Below are 16,443 nucleotides of genomic sequence, written 5' to 3'. Positions count from 1 at the left end.
AAAAAAAAAAAGAATTTAACAAAAATAAAGTTAAAAAAAAAAATTCTAGAAGAAAATGTGGAGAAAAAGCTCCTTGACATCAGCTATCATTTTTTGGGTATGACACCAAGAGCACGAGCAACAAAAATCATCAAGTGGGACTACATTAAATGAAAAGGCTTCTGCACAGCAAAAGAAACAAGCAAGCAAGAAAAGAAAAAGGCAACCTATGGATTAGGAGAAAAAATCTGCAAACCATACATCTGACTAAGGAGCTACTACTCAAAATACAATACAATGCAAACTCAATAGCAAAAAACAAATAATCTGATTAAAAAAAATTTTTTTTTTTACATTTTATTCATTTTTGAGAGAGACAGAGCACGAGCTGGGGAGAGGCAGAGAAAGAGGGAGACACAGAATCTGAAGTAAACTCCAGGCTCTGAGCTATCAGCACAGAGCCCGACGCAGGGTTTGAACCCATGAACCATGAGATCATGACCTGAGCTGAAGTCGGACACTTAACAGACTGAGCCACCCAGGTGCCCCTTTATCTAAAGATTTTATTTTTAAGTAATCTTTACGCCCAACATGTGGCTCAAACTCACAACCCCAAGATCAAGAGTTGCATGCCCCACCAACCGAGCCGGCCAGGTGCCCCTTCTGGACTATCTTTTGGTATTTCATTATTAAGTTTTTGACCCTCTTCCAATTGTTCTAATTCAATTCAGCTTAGAACTAGAGAGAAGGAGACAGCAGGGAGAAAGGAGGGAGGAGGAAATTTAGAAAGAATGAGAACAAGTTATTTGTCTGGTCATATGATTATCTATCTAGAAAATCAGAGAACCAAATTGAATCCTAGAATCTATTAGAGTTCAGCAAGATGGTCAGTTACAAAATAAAATGACAAAAACTGGTGGCTTGCTTTTATACGAGTAGTAACGCGCTAGACAATACAAAATATATACAATACTTATTTGGAAAGTAACCACAAAAGCACATAAAGCAAACTTAGCAAAACACCATGTTCCTAGAAGAGAATATGAAAAATGATAAAGGTGTCTAACACTTCAAAATTAATGTATAAATTTAATAAAATTTAAGTCAAAACTCAAATGAGATTATTGTAGGGGACGTTGGGACATAAGTGATTCTAAAATTCATGTGAAAGAATGTGTGTCTCAGGAACAGTGAACAGTGCAGTTAGAACACAATAGTTGGTAGGCAATAAAAAGAAACAAAGTTTGAAAAACAGGCTTTGGCCAAAGCATGGAATGCTGTGAAAGCCAGGTTATGGAATTTGGACTTAAGTCAGTAGTCAGAGCAGCACAATGCTATGTAAGGACTAGAGTCAGAGACACATGAACTACATCCCAGCTCAACGTTTACTAGCTTTGAAACCCTGGGCAAGTTAAATAACTTGGGAGTTTCACATTCTCATCAGTAAAAGAAAGACTATAATCCTCAGCTCAGAAGGCTGTTAAGGGGCGCCTGGGGGGCTCAGTCAGTTAAGCCTTGGACTTCGGCTCAGGTCATGATCTCATGGTTCAGAAGTTCAAGCCCGGCATCGGGCTCTCTGCTGTCAGCACAGAGCCCGCTTTGGATCCTCTGTCCCCCTCTCTCTACCCCTCCTCTGCTTGCTCCCTCTCTTTCATTAATTAACTAATTAATTAAGAAACTGTGGCTTCAGTAATAAATAGTTAAAAAAAAAAAGAAGGCTGTAAAGATTACAAAGGCAACAAAAGTTAAGGGTTTAGCACAGTGGCCAACACACAGTTACCATTCCATCAGCAGCAGTGTGGTTGTTAGGCAATGAGGAACATGCTTTTGGTGATGGTTAAGTTAATGCTGCCATGACAGGACACGTGAGGAGAGAGAGCAGCGAGGAAGCTACTGCTACGCCCAAGGTTAAGGGTAATAGCAGAGAGGAAAGGTAACATGCTGAAACTAGGAGGAGAGCTGGTGTTGCACGGACAGAAAGAGGAGAGGGAGGTGGGAGAAAGAGAGGAAGGGAAGGAGAAAGGAAAGAATGGATAGATGGATGGAGGACTAGACAGACACAGAGGGGTCAGAGTCCACAGGAACCGTTAACCGATGGAGGAGAGGGTTGACAGTATTAGAGATAACTTGGGATAAATTTGGGACAGGCTGGATACACAAGAAATGTGGGCTGAAAGGAAGAAAGGAGAGGGAGGGAAGCTACAAAGCCTTCAGTTCCAGGTGACTAGAACTGAGTACCCACTGAAAGACACACAAGTATCAGGAAGAATGCTGCTGTGGCAGAGAACATGATGGGTTCCAAGTGAGTCTCAGAAATAACATAAACAGAAATAATGCCTCTCCAAGGCCCAGGGCCAGGCTGTTCTGTAGCCCAAGAAAAGGGAAAAATATAGTTGGGATAGGGTGTTATTGTTATAGAATTTCTCTCTCTAAGAGATCTCTATCATGGACCTTCTACAAATTACAATGACTGCTACATAAGAAAGAACAGTCAGTTTTTAACTCGTAAATCAATATTTCCTATATAGATGTCTATTCCATTTGAAGGCAGTAAGCTGCTTGAGAGCTTAGACTGGGCAATTTTCTTTTACCTCCCACAGTGAGAGGCACCAAAAAAATGGCATGCAGCTTTGCAACCTGAATAAACATTAAAAATAGTTGAAACCTACTATAAATATTCACATAGAGCACTCATGGAAAACTGAAAACTGGAGCGAGAAAATCAAAGGAAGGCAAATGAAAAACATGTTATGATACTTTGTGGTTATGTGATTCCATGATTATAATCAAATGTATTAGCTTCATTTAGCAACTAAACCAACTATGGATTCAACTCAAAACTACATGCCAAGCTCTAGTTTTAACCAGAGAAAAAAATGAAAGAACTGGCAAATTCTTCTAAAAAGATAATCTAATATTACCTCCTACTGTAAAGAACGAACATAAGCCAAATGATCCATTTCCATGTTTCACAACTTAGATTACAAGTCAAGACTTCTCCCTACTTAAACCTAATGTCAACACTCCTATCAGTAAAGACATACAGTCTTTGAAAATTAGATTTATATTATTGACCTGTCAACAGAATGTACACAATTCTGTATTATTTTTTCCAAACACTATTGATGTGTTCATACTGAAATAAACACTCTCAATACAACATTTATTGCTGAGATTAGTCTATCTTATTAAAGGACACTTTGAGCGATCTGGGGCTAAAATAAACTATGACCAAAGAGTTAGGAGAAGACATTTTCATCAACTACATTCAGACTCATACTTTTGAGAATTTGGTTCCACTGCAACTGATTCACTAATCAGTTTTTTTGTTTTTTTTTATTTGAGAGAGAGAGAGAGAGAGAGAGAGAGAGAGAGCACGCGCGCATGTGAGCGGGGAGAGGGGTAGAGGGAGAGAGAATCCCAAGCAGTCTCCACACTTAGCACAGAGCCTGATGTGGGGCTCAATCCGACATCCATTGGACCATGACCTGAGCCAAAATCAAGAGTTGCACGTTCAACTGATGGAGCCCCCCAGTTGCCCCATAATTTAAAATTTTTTGATTCACGGGGCACCTGGGGGGCTTCATCAGTTGAGTGTCTGACTTCGGCTCAGGTCATGATCTCATGGTTCATGAGTTCAAGCCCCGCACTGGGGTCACGGCTGTGAGCGTGGAGCTGGCTATGCATCCTTTGTCCCCGCTCTCTCTTCCCCTCCCCTGCTCGCACTCTCTCTCTCTCAAAAATAAATAAAACATTAAAAAAAATTTTTTTCGTTTTGATTCACATTTCAAATGGGATCAAATTCTTACCTCAGAATAGTACAGAAACCATGAATGAGGAAACTGGGGTATATATTTACAACTATTTTTTAATTTATTCAGTAAATATCTACGTAAGCCCTGAAACCCTAAGGATACAAAAACTGTTACATGGGAAGACTATAGGAACTTACAGTCTACTAGAGGGAGACATAAACATAAGTTTGGTAAAAGACAAACAAACATAAAACTAAGGAATAAAACAAAATGCTGAACCTCTAGTAGGGCAGGACTGAAATCTGTCACAAAAATCACACAATAAAGCTAAGGCCAATCAGAATAGATACACAACACACACTGCATTAACCTTAAAAATATTATTTAAAAAATCATAAGTATGAGAACACTAGAAGTGAAGCATCAAATTTAAAAAGTATAAATGAAGGGCGCTTGGATGGCTCAGTCAGTTAAACATCCAACTTCAGCTCAGGTCATGGTCTCAGTTTATGAGTTCGAGCCTCACGTCGGGCTCTCTGCTGTCAGCACAGAGCCTGCTTCACATCCTCTGGCCCCTCCCCCCCCAAATAAACATTAAAAGAAAATTTTTTTAAGTATAGATGAGTACTTAGCCAGGCCTATGCTGTCTAGAATGTAACAATTTAAGAAGAATATCTGAGTATTTCAATTGTAAATGGACACTTACTAGTTAACTATAAAACCGTTCAATGATTGCTTTCTCTGATAATTCACGGTGATACGTATCCAAGAAACGAGAGAAAGTATGGCAGAGTGAAAAAGAGTACTGAGTTTAGAATTATAAGACAGAGGGGTGCCTGGGTGGCTTAGTCGGTTAAGCGTCCGACTTCAGCTCAGGTCATGATCTCGCGGTTCGCGAGTTCGAGCCCTGCGTCCGGCTCTGTGCTGACAGCTCAGAGCCTGGAACCTGCTTCGGATTCTGTGTCTCCTTCTCTCTCTGCCCCTCCCCCAACTTGTGCTCTGTCTCTCTATATCAAAAATGAATAAATGTAAAAAAAAAAAAAAAAAAAAAAAGAATTATAATAATGAAATCATGAGACTCTTAGATACCTCAGGCAAGTTATTTCATCTTCCAAAGGTCCCTTTCAGCTCTAAAGGTCTATGATTTTAGACCCTTAGCTAAAAGGAAATTTTATATTAAAACCATTTTGGACACCTCCTCTAGTCCTCACCTAAATAAAAACAGCCACTCAATTCTTTTCCCCACTTTATACACACAGATTTCTATTACAACATCTATCAACATATTTGTTTATCTATCTTTTCTTCCCATAAAATCGATTATGGCAGGGGCCATGCTTTATTTGTTATATTCCAGTACCTACCACAGTGCCTGGCACGGAGTAGGCACTGTGCCGGTGGGGAGGGAAGAATGGACTAGAAGAAGTGGGGAGGTGCAGGGAGAGGCAGAGACAGGCAGAAGGAACAGGGGAGGAAGAGCAGGAGGAAAGGAGAGTAAAGAGGGAGAGAGGGAAATTCTGCTTTCTGTAGAGGTGATGCAGGTGGGCCCTGACAAGGAATCAATGACTGCTTGTCATCTTTGGATATTTTCCCAGTTCCTACCAAAAGTAGTTCCACAATTACTCCAGCCTGCTACCTGCCAGTTTAGACAACAGTAACTTACTTTCTTGTCATACAGGTAACAGTTGTTAAAGCGTCAAACATCTCTGTAGGACCCCCTTCATTTTGAACCAGGATGCTGGTAAATAACTTAAAAACACACAGGACATATTAAATTCTTTTTAGAGGCCCCATAATATCTTGGTCTTTACCTTGCACATAAAATATCCTCAATATTAAAGAGGATGAAAAAGTTTTCATATAATTGTATTCTCTCAGAATTGAATTTCCTTGATTTTGGTAATTGAATCGAAGTTATATAAGAGAATGTCCATGTGTGTAGGAAATATACAATTTAGTAGTTATGTGTAAAAGGGCATGAACCCTATGATATACCCTTGAATAACTAAAAAAAACCCATAAATGTGTGTATGAGTACATATATGATATGGAAGACAGAAAAAGAGAAAGAAAATGGGGCAAAATGGGTGAATTTGGATAATGGATATATTATTCTTGTAACTTTTCTATAAATTTCAAATTTCAAAATAAAGTATTACCCAAAAAAGTTAACTGCTCACACATACACACACAGAGACAACAACAGTGATGTAAGACCATGTTATGATTAAAGTTTACTCACATGGAATTGAACATTCCCATTAGGGCAGTAAAACAAAAGCCAATTGCAAACATGGATTTCATTCGGACCTGTAAAAAGACCAACAATTGTCATTTCACACTAAAGAAAACTGCCACTAACGCACACCCTCAAAAATTTTGGTTTCATGTCATGTTTAAAAGGCCATTCACGGCAAAAAGTTGTTTACTGGCTAATCCGCCCTCCACCTCCAAGCCCTTCTCCTTGTCCCCTACTGATGAATGGTATAAGGGTAGCCGTGCAACCCAATTCTGGCCAATGACTTACAAGTACTGAATGGGATTTTTAAAAGGGATGAACTTGGCCAGCATCCCGTTAGGCCTTTTGCTCATTCTTCTTCCTCGGAACCAAGAACATAACACCTGAAGGTAAAGCACTATCAAATAACCGAACAACCATGATCTAAGGATGGCTAGATTCTTAATCTAGAGTCCTAATGACATTACTAACCTGCCACACCAGCCCAGGACTGCCAAACTCTGGACTTCTTGAGCAACTAAACAATCTTTATCTATTTAAGTCATTGTTGGTTAAGTATTCTGTTCCTTACAGCTACCTTCTTACTTAGTTACATATGCGGTAAAAGTATAAGTAATCAAAAGATCAGAAAAATGTAAGATTAACAGTTGTTATCTCTGGGGGCACCTGGGTGTCTCGGCTAAGCATCCAACTCTTGATTTCAGCTCAGGTCGTGATCTCACGGTTCGTGAATTCGAGCCCCGAGTTGGGCTCTGCACTGGCAGTGCGGAACGTGCTTGGGATTCTCTCTCTCTTTCCCTCTCTCTGCACTTCCCCTGCTCGAGTTCTTTCTCTTAAAATAAATAAACGAAAAAAAAATTTAAAAAAAAAAAAAAGAGGAAGGGGCGCCTGGGTGGCGCAGTCGGTTAAGTGTCCGACTTCAGCCAGGTCACGATCTCGCGGTCCGTGAGTTCGAGCCCCGCGTCGGGCTCTGGGTTGATGGCTCGGAGCCTGGAGCCTGTTTCCGATTCTGTGTCTCCCTCTCTCTCTGCCCCTCCCCCGTTCATGCTCTGTCTCTCTCTGTCCCCAAAAAATAAATAAACGTTAAAAAAAAAAAAAATTTAAAATAAATAAACGAACTTAAAAAAAAAATAGCTGTTATCTCTGGATGACAGGCTTATCAGTAATTTTTCTCTCTTCTTTCTGTAGTTTCTGAATTTGGTGTTGTAAACATTTATGATTATGTCAACAGAAAAGTTATTTTCAAAAAGATGCACTTCTGAGTTACAGCTTTAAATTAGTAAGAATTTTAAGAAACGGAAGATAATATAGCAAAGGTCTCTCGGTAAGCAAAGGCAACTGTTGCACAGTTCAGATGTCCTGTGTTAAACATACAGAAATTAAATAGAAAAATTAGTCAAGCCACATAATTAGCCTACCTATGCCTTAGACACGCTTGAACAAACTCTACCGTTTACAAATAATGAGTAAATGGGTAATAAAATCACTTGTTTTTACACTTTATGGTGTGCCTGACACTCAGGACAAAAGGCCTCTAAAGAACAAAGGCAACAATAAAGGCCATCTCTAACGCTTCAACTCAGATACTGGGCTGACACAGGTCACCAGAAAACCAAAGACTCAGCAATGACATGAGAAAAGCAAAAGAAAATAGATACTTCAGGGGCACCTGGGGGGCTCAGTCAGTTAAGCATCCGACTTCGGCTCAGGTCATGATCTCATGGTTCGTGAGTTCGAGCCCCGCGTCGGGCTCTGTGCTGACAGTGCGGAGCCTGCTTGGAACTCTCTCTCCTTCTCTCTCTCTCTCAAAATAAATAAATAAAACACATAAAAAAGAAAACAGACTACTTCATTTAAAACACACGGGGGAAGCTATCAAGAACTGTGTGAGAGGGACAAATTATGAGCTCCGGACAGCCCAGAAGAGTTCTTCCTACTACTGAAATCAAAGTTTAAGCCCAGGAGCATATTTTCACTTCTGTCTGGCCCAGGAACTCGCAGGACATTATGGGGTGAATTTCTCAAAAGGTAAGTACGGTGTACTTAATGCAAATCAGGGCCTTTTGCTAAAAAAATATTTTGTAGTTTATCACAAAATTGTACTTCAGACTCTTACCATCGATAGGTCTCTGTTGTTATTTTTCAGTTTCTCTTCTTGCCTCTCTGAAAAGAATTAATGAATTGGTTAATATACACAATGCTGAACACAAAGCAGATGTTAAACTGTCACTGACTGGTGACTACAAAAGCACTTCTGTCTCAGTATCACTTAAGAAGATGAGCCGAATACCTGGAACACTGTATATTTTATATTAGCAAACAATTCAAGTGTATCAGAGCACTAAAATATTTCAATTTAAATGAAATAAAAAATTAAAAAAAATTTTTTAATGTTTATTCATTTTTGAGAGAGACAGAGACAGAGAGACAGAGAGAGACAGAGCACAAGTGGGGGAGGAGCAGAGAGAGAGGGAGACACAGAATCCGAAGCAGGCTCCAGGCTCCGAGCTGTCAGCGCAGAGCCCAATGCGGGGCTCGAAACCACAAGTCAAAGTCGGACGCTTAACCGAATGAGCCACTCAGGCGCCCCTAAAATAAGAATCTTTACAGATTCGTTAAAAATTATCTCTGGGGGCGCCTGGGTGGCGCAGTCGGTTAAGCGTCCGGCTTCAGCCAGGTCATGATCTTGCGGTCCGTGAGTTCGAGCCCCGCGTCAGGCTCTGGGCTGATGGCTCGGAGCCTGGAGCCTGTTTCTGATTCTGTGTCTCCCTCTCTCTCTGCCCCTCCCCCGTTCATGCTCTGTCTCTCTCTGTCCCAAAAATAAATAAAAATGTTGAAAAAAAAATTATCTCTGGTATTTAGTGTTTTAACTCCACATTAAGGTATACTTTTACATTACACTGATGGGAAGTGTAAACATAATGACTGCACTTAGGTTTCAAATATGAGTTACTCATCTCTGATGCTTTTCCCCCTTTCAGTTTCTTCAAGAGAGCATAGTCTAGGGGCGCCTGGGTGGCTCAGTCGGTTAAGCATCCGACTTCAGCTCAGGTCACGATCTCACGGTCCGTGAGTTCGAGCCCCACATCAGGCTCTGGGCTGATGGCTCAGAGCCTGGAGCCAGCTTCTGATTCTGTGTCTCCCTCTCTCTCTGCCCCTCCCCCGTTCATGCTCTGTCTCTCTCTGTCTCAAAAATAAATAAACGTTAAAAAAAAAAAAGAGAGAGAGCATAGTCTAGAAAATAAAAGCCAACCAAGATAAACTTAAAATTCAAGTTCTTTCATACTACAGACTAATCACTCCACAAATAAACATAGTTTTATAGGTAAGTCACTTAGAAAGCTAGAAAATTTGACATAGATTTCAAGAAAGTTGTTACACACACACAACCCCAACTGCTGAAGAAGTCTCAAGTGTGCGCTAATGCCCTTATTTACCATCTTCCCATCAACATCAACATCTTCCCATCCTTTCATGGTTTCTATGAAGAAACCGAGACCCTGCAGAGGGTAAGTGACTTGTCGGAGATCACATAAGCCAGGCCTAGATCCAAGTTTCCCAACTGCCAGCCCAATATTCTGTATATACACTATGCTATCGCTCTCTTTGATCATGTATTATTATCACCGGGATTAATTTATCCAAGAAATACTTATTGATTACCTACTACATGCCAGGTACTTTTCTGAGCAGTGGGGATACATGAATGAGCAAAACACACAAAAATCCCCACCCTCCCGGGAAGATTATAAAATCAAAATATAATATCCTCTAAAATTAAAAAAAAAATCTACCATTAGAATAAATTGGCCTGAGGGCTAGCAAATTTGGATAGAAAAAGGAAAGGAGGATCAAGAACAGGCCTACAGGAAGACTGGCCTGCAGACCGGACCGCAGTTTCCCAACAGTACACAGTGGGATGAATATATGATCTCTTGCCCTAAACTGCTCGTATCCAGTTTGTTCTCCGTGGGAGGAAAGGATATGGACAGGAGACAGGGGGATGCTGCAGGTATATGGAAGAAAATAAACAAAAAGCAATGAAGCTGAGGTCTATCTTGGAGGAAGGAGCTTTTTCTATCCAGGTAGTCCTCTTACAACATAACAAGACATTTTTAAATTGTGGGGTTAAGGACTGGGGTATGAGATGATGAGAAGGTAGGCTTAAAATAACTAGAGATGGAAGGGACTACTGCTAAGAAATTTTAAAAAGTTACAGAGGGGAGGGGCGCCTGGGTGGCGCAGTCGGTTAAACGTCCGACTTCAGCCAGGTCACGATCTCGCGGTCCGTGAGTTCGAGCCCCACGTCGGGCTCTGGGCTGATGGCTCAGAGCCTGGAGCCTGTTTCCGATTCTGTGTCTCCCTCTCTCTGCCCCTCCCCCGTTCATGCTCTCTCTCTGTCCCAAAAATAAATAAAAACATTGAAAAAAAAATTAAAAAAAAAAAAAAAACAACAACATGTAAAGTGCTTACTTCAGTGTGCTGTAGATGGTTAAGTACTCAATAAATTCTGACCACTAGTTTATTTACTTACATTTTTATTTAACTAATTCACACTAAAACTTTAAGATTCAACTAAAACATTATCTCTTCAAGAAAAACTAATCCCCTAGCTTGGTTTAAATACCCTTTCTCTTTACCTTTATAACACTCAGAATGTACCCCTACAAAAGTGTTTCCCATACGGCATTGGTCGGTTTTCCCTCTCTGAATGGACTTCTAATAGAATTTTTTCTACTTTTGTTTCTGTGGTGCTGACCAGAGCACCTGAGCCAGAGTAAGTTTACAGCAGCGTCCTGCCATGGAGCTAAATGAGTCAGCCATTTAGAAACCATCAGCTACGCTAAATTCAAAAGCTTTAATCAGAACAGGACGGCAACATAGTCCAGCTTGATAGAATTCTCTCCTAGGATATAATTAACGGCAGTGACCTAGGCAGAGACACAGTTTCTGAACCAAACACACAGTTTCAGTTTTTTCCTGATTTCAGAATAAAGAAGTATCATAAAGTATAAATACAAATCATATCTCATCACTTATCTTTTCGGAACAGAATTACGTTTTGAAATTAAGTTCTGAAATACGCTGAAAAACCAAAAACAGGTATTACTCTCCAGATCAGATAAAAATTACGCAGCAGAAAATTTCCTACCCCTGGTGGATTTCCATCATTAGTCAATTCTCATTAAGGAAGCCATGGCAACAATACAAGTTACTCAGACTTAACTGGAAATAATGTCAGATGTGAAAAAAAATACACTTTTATCAAACTATGCCAAGAACCCTCAGCCAAGTTCAAAAGCTACAACGGTCAGCATCATTTTACAAAAACTAAAATTTCAAAGCTAAGAGAAAAAAGTAGCAATTGCTTGAACTTATCCTACAAAATGGACAAGAGACAATCAAGGGAATGTATTCAAGTGCTTTGTAAACCACAAAATTATACAAACATGAGGTACCACTGTTAACAACTACATTATGTTTTCATTACCTAAGAATTTATTTTTCTAATTTAACATTTTTCAAATTTCCAAAATTTATTTCTGGTAAATTTTGTGTATACCAATAACTCATCTTACCTATTTTCTTCTTTTGTTGTCGACCAGCTGACTCTGTTATTGTTTCCTTCTTCTTTTCCACTGTAAACACAGTAATATGGCAAAAATTAATCATGCATTATGCTAATGAAGGAGGCTTTACCACAGCTGAACCAATGAAAGAAGCTCACAAGAAAGTTACACCTGCCTCTGATTATGGTCATGAGCAAGTCACCTGATCTACTCCCACACCTGGTGGCAGGACAAGGCAGACACAGCAATCTAAGACTAAAACACTACTGTAAGCATCACCAAACACCTATAACGGACTACATAAGGCCACAATAATAATAACTGATGGAACATAATAGAAACTAAGATGGCTTTTAAGCCATCAGCTGAGGGTGATTGCCTCAGGTTGAGTCTAAGCATGATTTTCAAATTCTGCTCTCTCAGAGAACTACGGTTACTTACAGTTCATTCTCATATTCACTCCAGAAGGTAGGGATTCATTCATTCTGCTACTGGTGCCAAATAACAGGCACTGTTCTGGGTAGATAAAAAGATAAACATGATCCCTGCCCTCCGAAGGGCAATCTAGTGATGGCAGACAATCGAATAACAATTACAGTACAGAAAACTGCCACGACAGACCTATGCACAAGGTAGGGAGATCAGGAGAGTCAAAAAAGCTAAGACCGGGGTGCCCGGCTGGCTCAGGCAGCGGAGCATGCGACTCTTGGTCTCAGGGTCATGAGTTCGGGCCTCATGCTGGGCATAGAGATTACTTAAAAACAAACAAAGGAAGCTAAGACCAACTTCTTTGGATGCGTTTCAATTAATATGATGATAAAAAAAGTAAACGTAGAAGTAACCTTTTAAAGAGGAATAATGTGAGGCGCCTGAGTGGCTCAGTCGGTTAAGTGTCCAACTTCGGCTCAGGTCATGATCTCACAGTTTGTGGGTTCGAGCCCCACACTGGGCTCTGTGCTGACAGCTCTGAGCCTGGAGCCTGCTTTGGATTCTGTGTCTCCCTCTCTCTCTCTGCCCCTCCCCTGCTTGTGCTCTGTCTCCCTCTCTCTCAAAAATAAATAAACATCAAAACAAAAAACAAAAAAAGAAGGGAAGTAACATAAGATTTGTGTCTTGAAAAAATTACTCTAGATGTACCATAGAGAATAAATTCGAGTGGCTGCAGGGAGACCAATGAGGAGGCTACTGCAGTAGACGAAATGAAACATGATACAAGTTTAGACCATGTGGTGGTGGCAGGACTGGAGGGATGTAGAGAGACTGAACGTTTTCCAAGAGGAGAATAGTAACTTGAGGGTAGACTGCACATACAGAGGGAGAGAAGAAAGTATTCAAATCAGCAAATATTTATGAAACATTTACTACGTGCCAGTCACTGTTCTAGGTGCGTGGAATATATCAGAACAACAACAACAAAAACCCTGTCCTAGTGAAGCGTTTGTTTTAGCAAGTGGAGATAAACAATAAACAGTAACACAACACACAAATAAATCATATATTAGAAAGCGACAAGCACCATGGGGGAAACAATAGAGCAGGATACGGAAAATGAGCAGTAGTGGGAGAAGAGATGAGCAGTTTCAAAGACAGCGGTCAAATGAAGACTCACAGAAGTAAACTTTGAGTAAAGATTTGAAGGGAAGAGGCTTAGCTGAGCAGACATCATAGACATGAACATTCTAGGCAGACGGAAGAGCCAGTAGAAAGGTCCCAGCACAGGAGTATGGCTGATATACCGTGAACAGCAAGCAGGTCAGTGTGGCTGAAGCAGAGTGTGTTGAGAGGAAAAGTGTATCAGAGTAGAAATAGGGGAGGCTCTGTAGGCCACTGTAAGGACTTTGGCTCTTCTTGAGTGAAAATGGGACCCCATCACAGGGTTATGAGCAGAGATGGGACATGAGCCAAGAGTCTTTAAAAAGGATCATTCTGTGTTATCTTGGGGACAGACCACAGGTAAACAGAAACACCTGCTGGAGACCGTGGCAATAATTCATGCAAAGGATGAAGGTGTCTTGGACTGTGGTAGTTATCAATGGAGGTGATGAAAAGTGGTGAGATTCTGAATGTATCTGAAGGTGGTGCAAACGTCTTAGATGTGGGGTGTGAGAGAAGAGTTAAAGATAACTGCACAAGGATTACGGCCTGAGCAAGTAGAAGGATAGACTTGCCATCATGATTGCTACCAAGGAAGGAGGCTTGGAAGTGAGAAACAAGTATTCAATTTGGATATGCTGGGTTTGAAATGTGTATCAGACATTACAGTGTAATTGACCAAACTGAGACATGAATCTTTAAAAATTTCTTTGAGTATAGCTGACACATAATGTTACATTTCAGGTATACAACATACTGATCCAACTCCTTTACATGTTATGCTAAGCTCACCACAAGGTGAGCTTTTACAGGGATATATGAATCCCGCGTTAAGAAGAGAGAGCTCAGGATATAAACTGAGGTGCCATTGCCAAATATAGCACATGATTGAGTTCACCAAGGGAGTGAGTATAGAGATTAAAAATAGGGCGCCTGGGTGGCTCAGTCAGTTGAGCGTCCGGCTTCGGCTCAGGTCATGATCTCCTGGCTTGTGAGTTCAAGCCCCACGTCGGGCTCTGTGCTGACAGCTCAGAGCCTGGAGCCTGCTTCGGATTCTGTGTCTCCCTCTCTCTGCTTCTCCCCTGCTCGTGCTCTGTCTCTCTCTCTCTCAGAAAATAAATAAACATTAAAAAAAAGAGATAAAAACAAATTTGGAGTCACCAACAATAGGAGGTTAAGAAGAGCAACCAACAAGGAAACTGCAACAGAACGATCAGCAAGATAAGAGCAAAACCTGAAAGCCAAGTGAAGAAAGGTTCACAGTCAAGGTTTCAGGTTTGCACTATCAGAGGCATGGAGGTACCATTCACCACATAGGGCAATACTGGAAGAGGACCGCATTAGGGAAGGTAAAGATAATGAGCTTGGTTTCTATGTGTGGAGGTACATTATCCATATTGAATAAGTGAAGGAGCAGCAAACTATAATTTTAAAAGTAGAAGTTTGGATTCTAATTCTTTGTTTGCTGAGACATTAGTATGTCATTTAACCTTTCCGAGCCTCAATCTCTTTTCTATACAGAGACGGTAATATATAGAACCGTAAATGGCTACTATGCGGATCAGGTGAGATATTGCAAAGAAGAAAACCCTATAAACTCTTATGAAGACATAAAGGTATGTCATAGAATACAGAAAACCATAGAAATGTTAAGATACAAAAGTTATATTTAATCTTTAAAAAGCAGAAAAGGACACTGAAAGCCACATCAAACCTGGAAGGAACCATTCACTTAATACCTCTCGCAGCTCCCTCAGCTGCGTCCTGGAGAATTCCTGCTCTATTTCAAAGACAGCAAACTCTACGTGTTCTTAACCTTCTCCTCAAACTCCATCAACCTCCTCACACATCAGAAACTTGGCTTATCCCTGAAGACACTGCTTACCTTGATACTAATCATAATGACCTACTGGTCTCCAAACACACTTTCTTGTTAAAATGCCCACATTTTTGGGGCGCCTGGGTGGCGCAGTCGGTTAAGCGGCCGACTTCAGCCAGGTCACGATCTCGCGGTCCGGGAGTTCGAGCCCCGCGTCAGGCTCTGGGCTGATGGCTCGGAGCCTGGAGCCTGTTTCCGATTCTGTGTCTCCCTCTCTCTCTGCCCCTCCCCCGTTCATGCTCTGTCTCTCTCTGTCCCAAAAATAAATAAACGTTGAAAAAAAAAAATTAAAATGCCCACATTTTTGCACACATGCTCTTTTCTTCACCCCCAATCCTTCCTCCATCTCATTCTCTATCCAATTTCTAACTACCCAAGGAGGACACCAAGGCCATCTGCGTCACAAACGCTTCCAGGGCTGCTCAAAAGTGAACGGGATCTCTTTTTTAGAACCACCACAGCACATAACAAGTACTTCTCATGTCCCGTAGCACTGCCATTTGTATTACACGTTTTGCATAAAAATATCCAATACTGCACATATCTATATATAGCTCCAATTCAAATCGGATTCACCTCTGTATTCCTATACAGTTTTTGTATCGGCTGGTGCTCCTAAAATATTTACTGTGAACATGCATGCGCTCAATGAACTTGATATATGGGAGCTACAGCTAAAGGCTGTTGCCATACTCACATTTTTTACTCTGTTTTTCCACCTCCGCTTTCAGTCTCTTGTACTTGTCTGTCCTGTACACCAGGACCCAGGTGATGCCTGAAACATCAAAAGCAACATGCTAATAGAGAAATGTGTATAACGCTCACAACAAACTTATTAGTGGGGACTGCTGGGTAAGGAGGGATTTCAACTTTTTGCTTTATATTTACCAGCAGTTAACTTTTTTCGAATGTTAAGACAATGGACTCTTCAACCAAAACAACGGAGACATGATATGAAGGTGTCTCCACAAATACGGAAGTGAAATCTACCCTAGCGACCCCTCCCGCTCCTGTTCCCGAGTTACCCCGATTCCCTGGATGAGCCCTCCCATCCCAGCCCTAAGCAAGCAACGCTCGCGACCACTCCCTTGGTGGCCCGACGGTCCCGCGCCTTAGGATCCTTCCCCTCGGAAGCTGATCAAACGTCAGAGAAGCAGCCGCTCTCACCCTCGGCGAGAAGAGCCGTGCACACGGAGATAAAAACGATGAGCAGCGTGTCCGCGAACATGGTGCTCATCTTGCGCTTTCCTCTCTGCACTCCCACCCGCCAGGGGGGAAGCGCTCGAGAGCCAGCAAAAATGAAGCAAAAACGGCTTCCCTAGATTTCAAGACCACCGAGCAACGCTCTCTGACAGCCCGGAGCCACACTTCCGCTTCCGGGGCACGGCGCCGGAAGGGCTACTTCCGGAGAGTTGCGTGGCCGCGCGA

General features: G+C 41.3%; 1 protein-coding gene across 1 annotated transcript in view; it reads right to left on the bottom strand.

The window, feature by feature from the left end:
- The window catches only part of TMCO1 (transmembrane and coiled-coil domains 1), a 37,918-nt gene extending 21,517 nt beyond the window's left edge, over nucleotides 1–16,401 (bottom strand). Inside the window, exons 1-5 of the mRNA XM_040461022.1 lie at nucleotides 16,183–16,401; nucleotides 15,713–15,790; nucleotides 11,553–11,612; nucleotides 8,090–8,136; nucleotides 5,977–6,044 (exon numbers count right to left, since the gene is read on the bottom strand). Of these exons, the coding sequence (XP_040316956.1) occupies nucleotides 5,977–6,044; nucleotides 8,090–8,136; nucleotides 11,553–11,612; nucleotides 15,713–15,790; nucleotides 16,183–16,252 (323 nt within the window). The 5' untranslated portion in view covers nucleotides 16,253–16,401. The remainder of the gene's footprint in view (nucleotides 1–5,976; nucleotides 6,045–8,089; nucleotides 8,137–11,552; nucleotides 11,613–15,712; nucleotides 15,791–16,182) is intronic.
- Nucleotides 16,402–16,443: the final 42 nt, after the last annotated feature.

Source organism: Herpailurus yagouaroundi, unplaced genomic scaffold, assembly GCF_014898765.1.
Source record: "Herpailurus yagouaroundi ecotype Mexico unplaced genomic scaffold, PumYag 253, whole genome shotgun sequence".
In the NCBI taxonomy this organism is placed as follows: Eukaryota; Metazoa; Chordata; class Mammalia; order Carnivora; family Felidae; genus Herpailurus; species Herpailurus yagouaroundi.
This window is presented reverse-complemented; position numbering and strand designations above follow the sequence as displayed.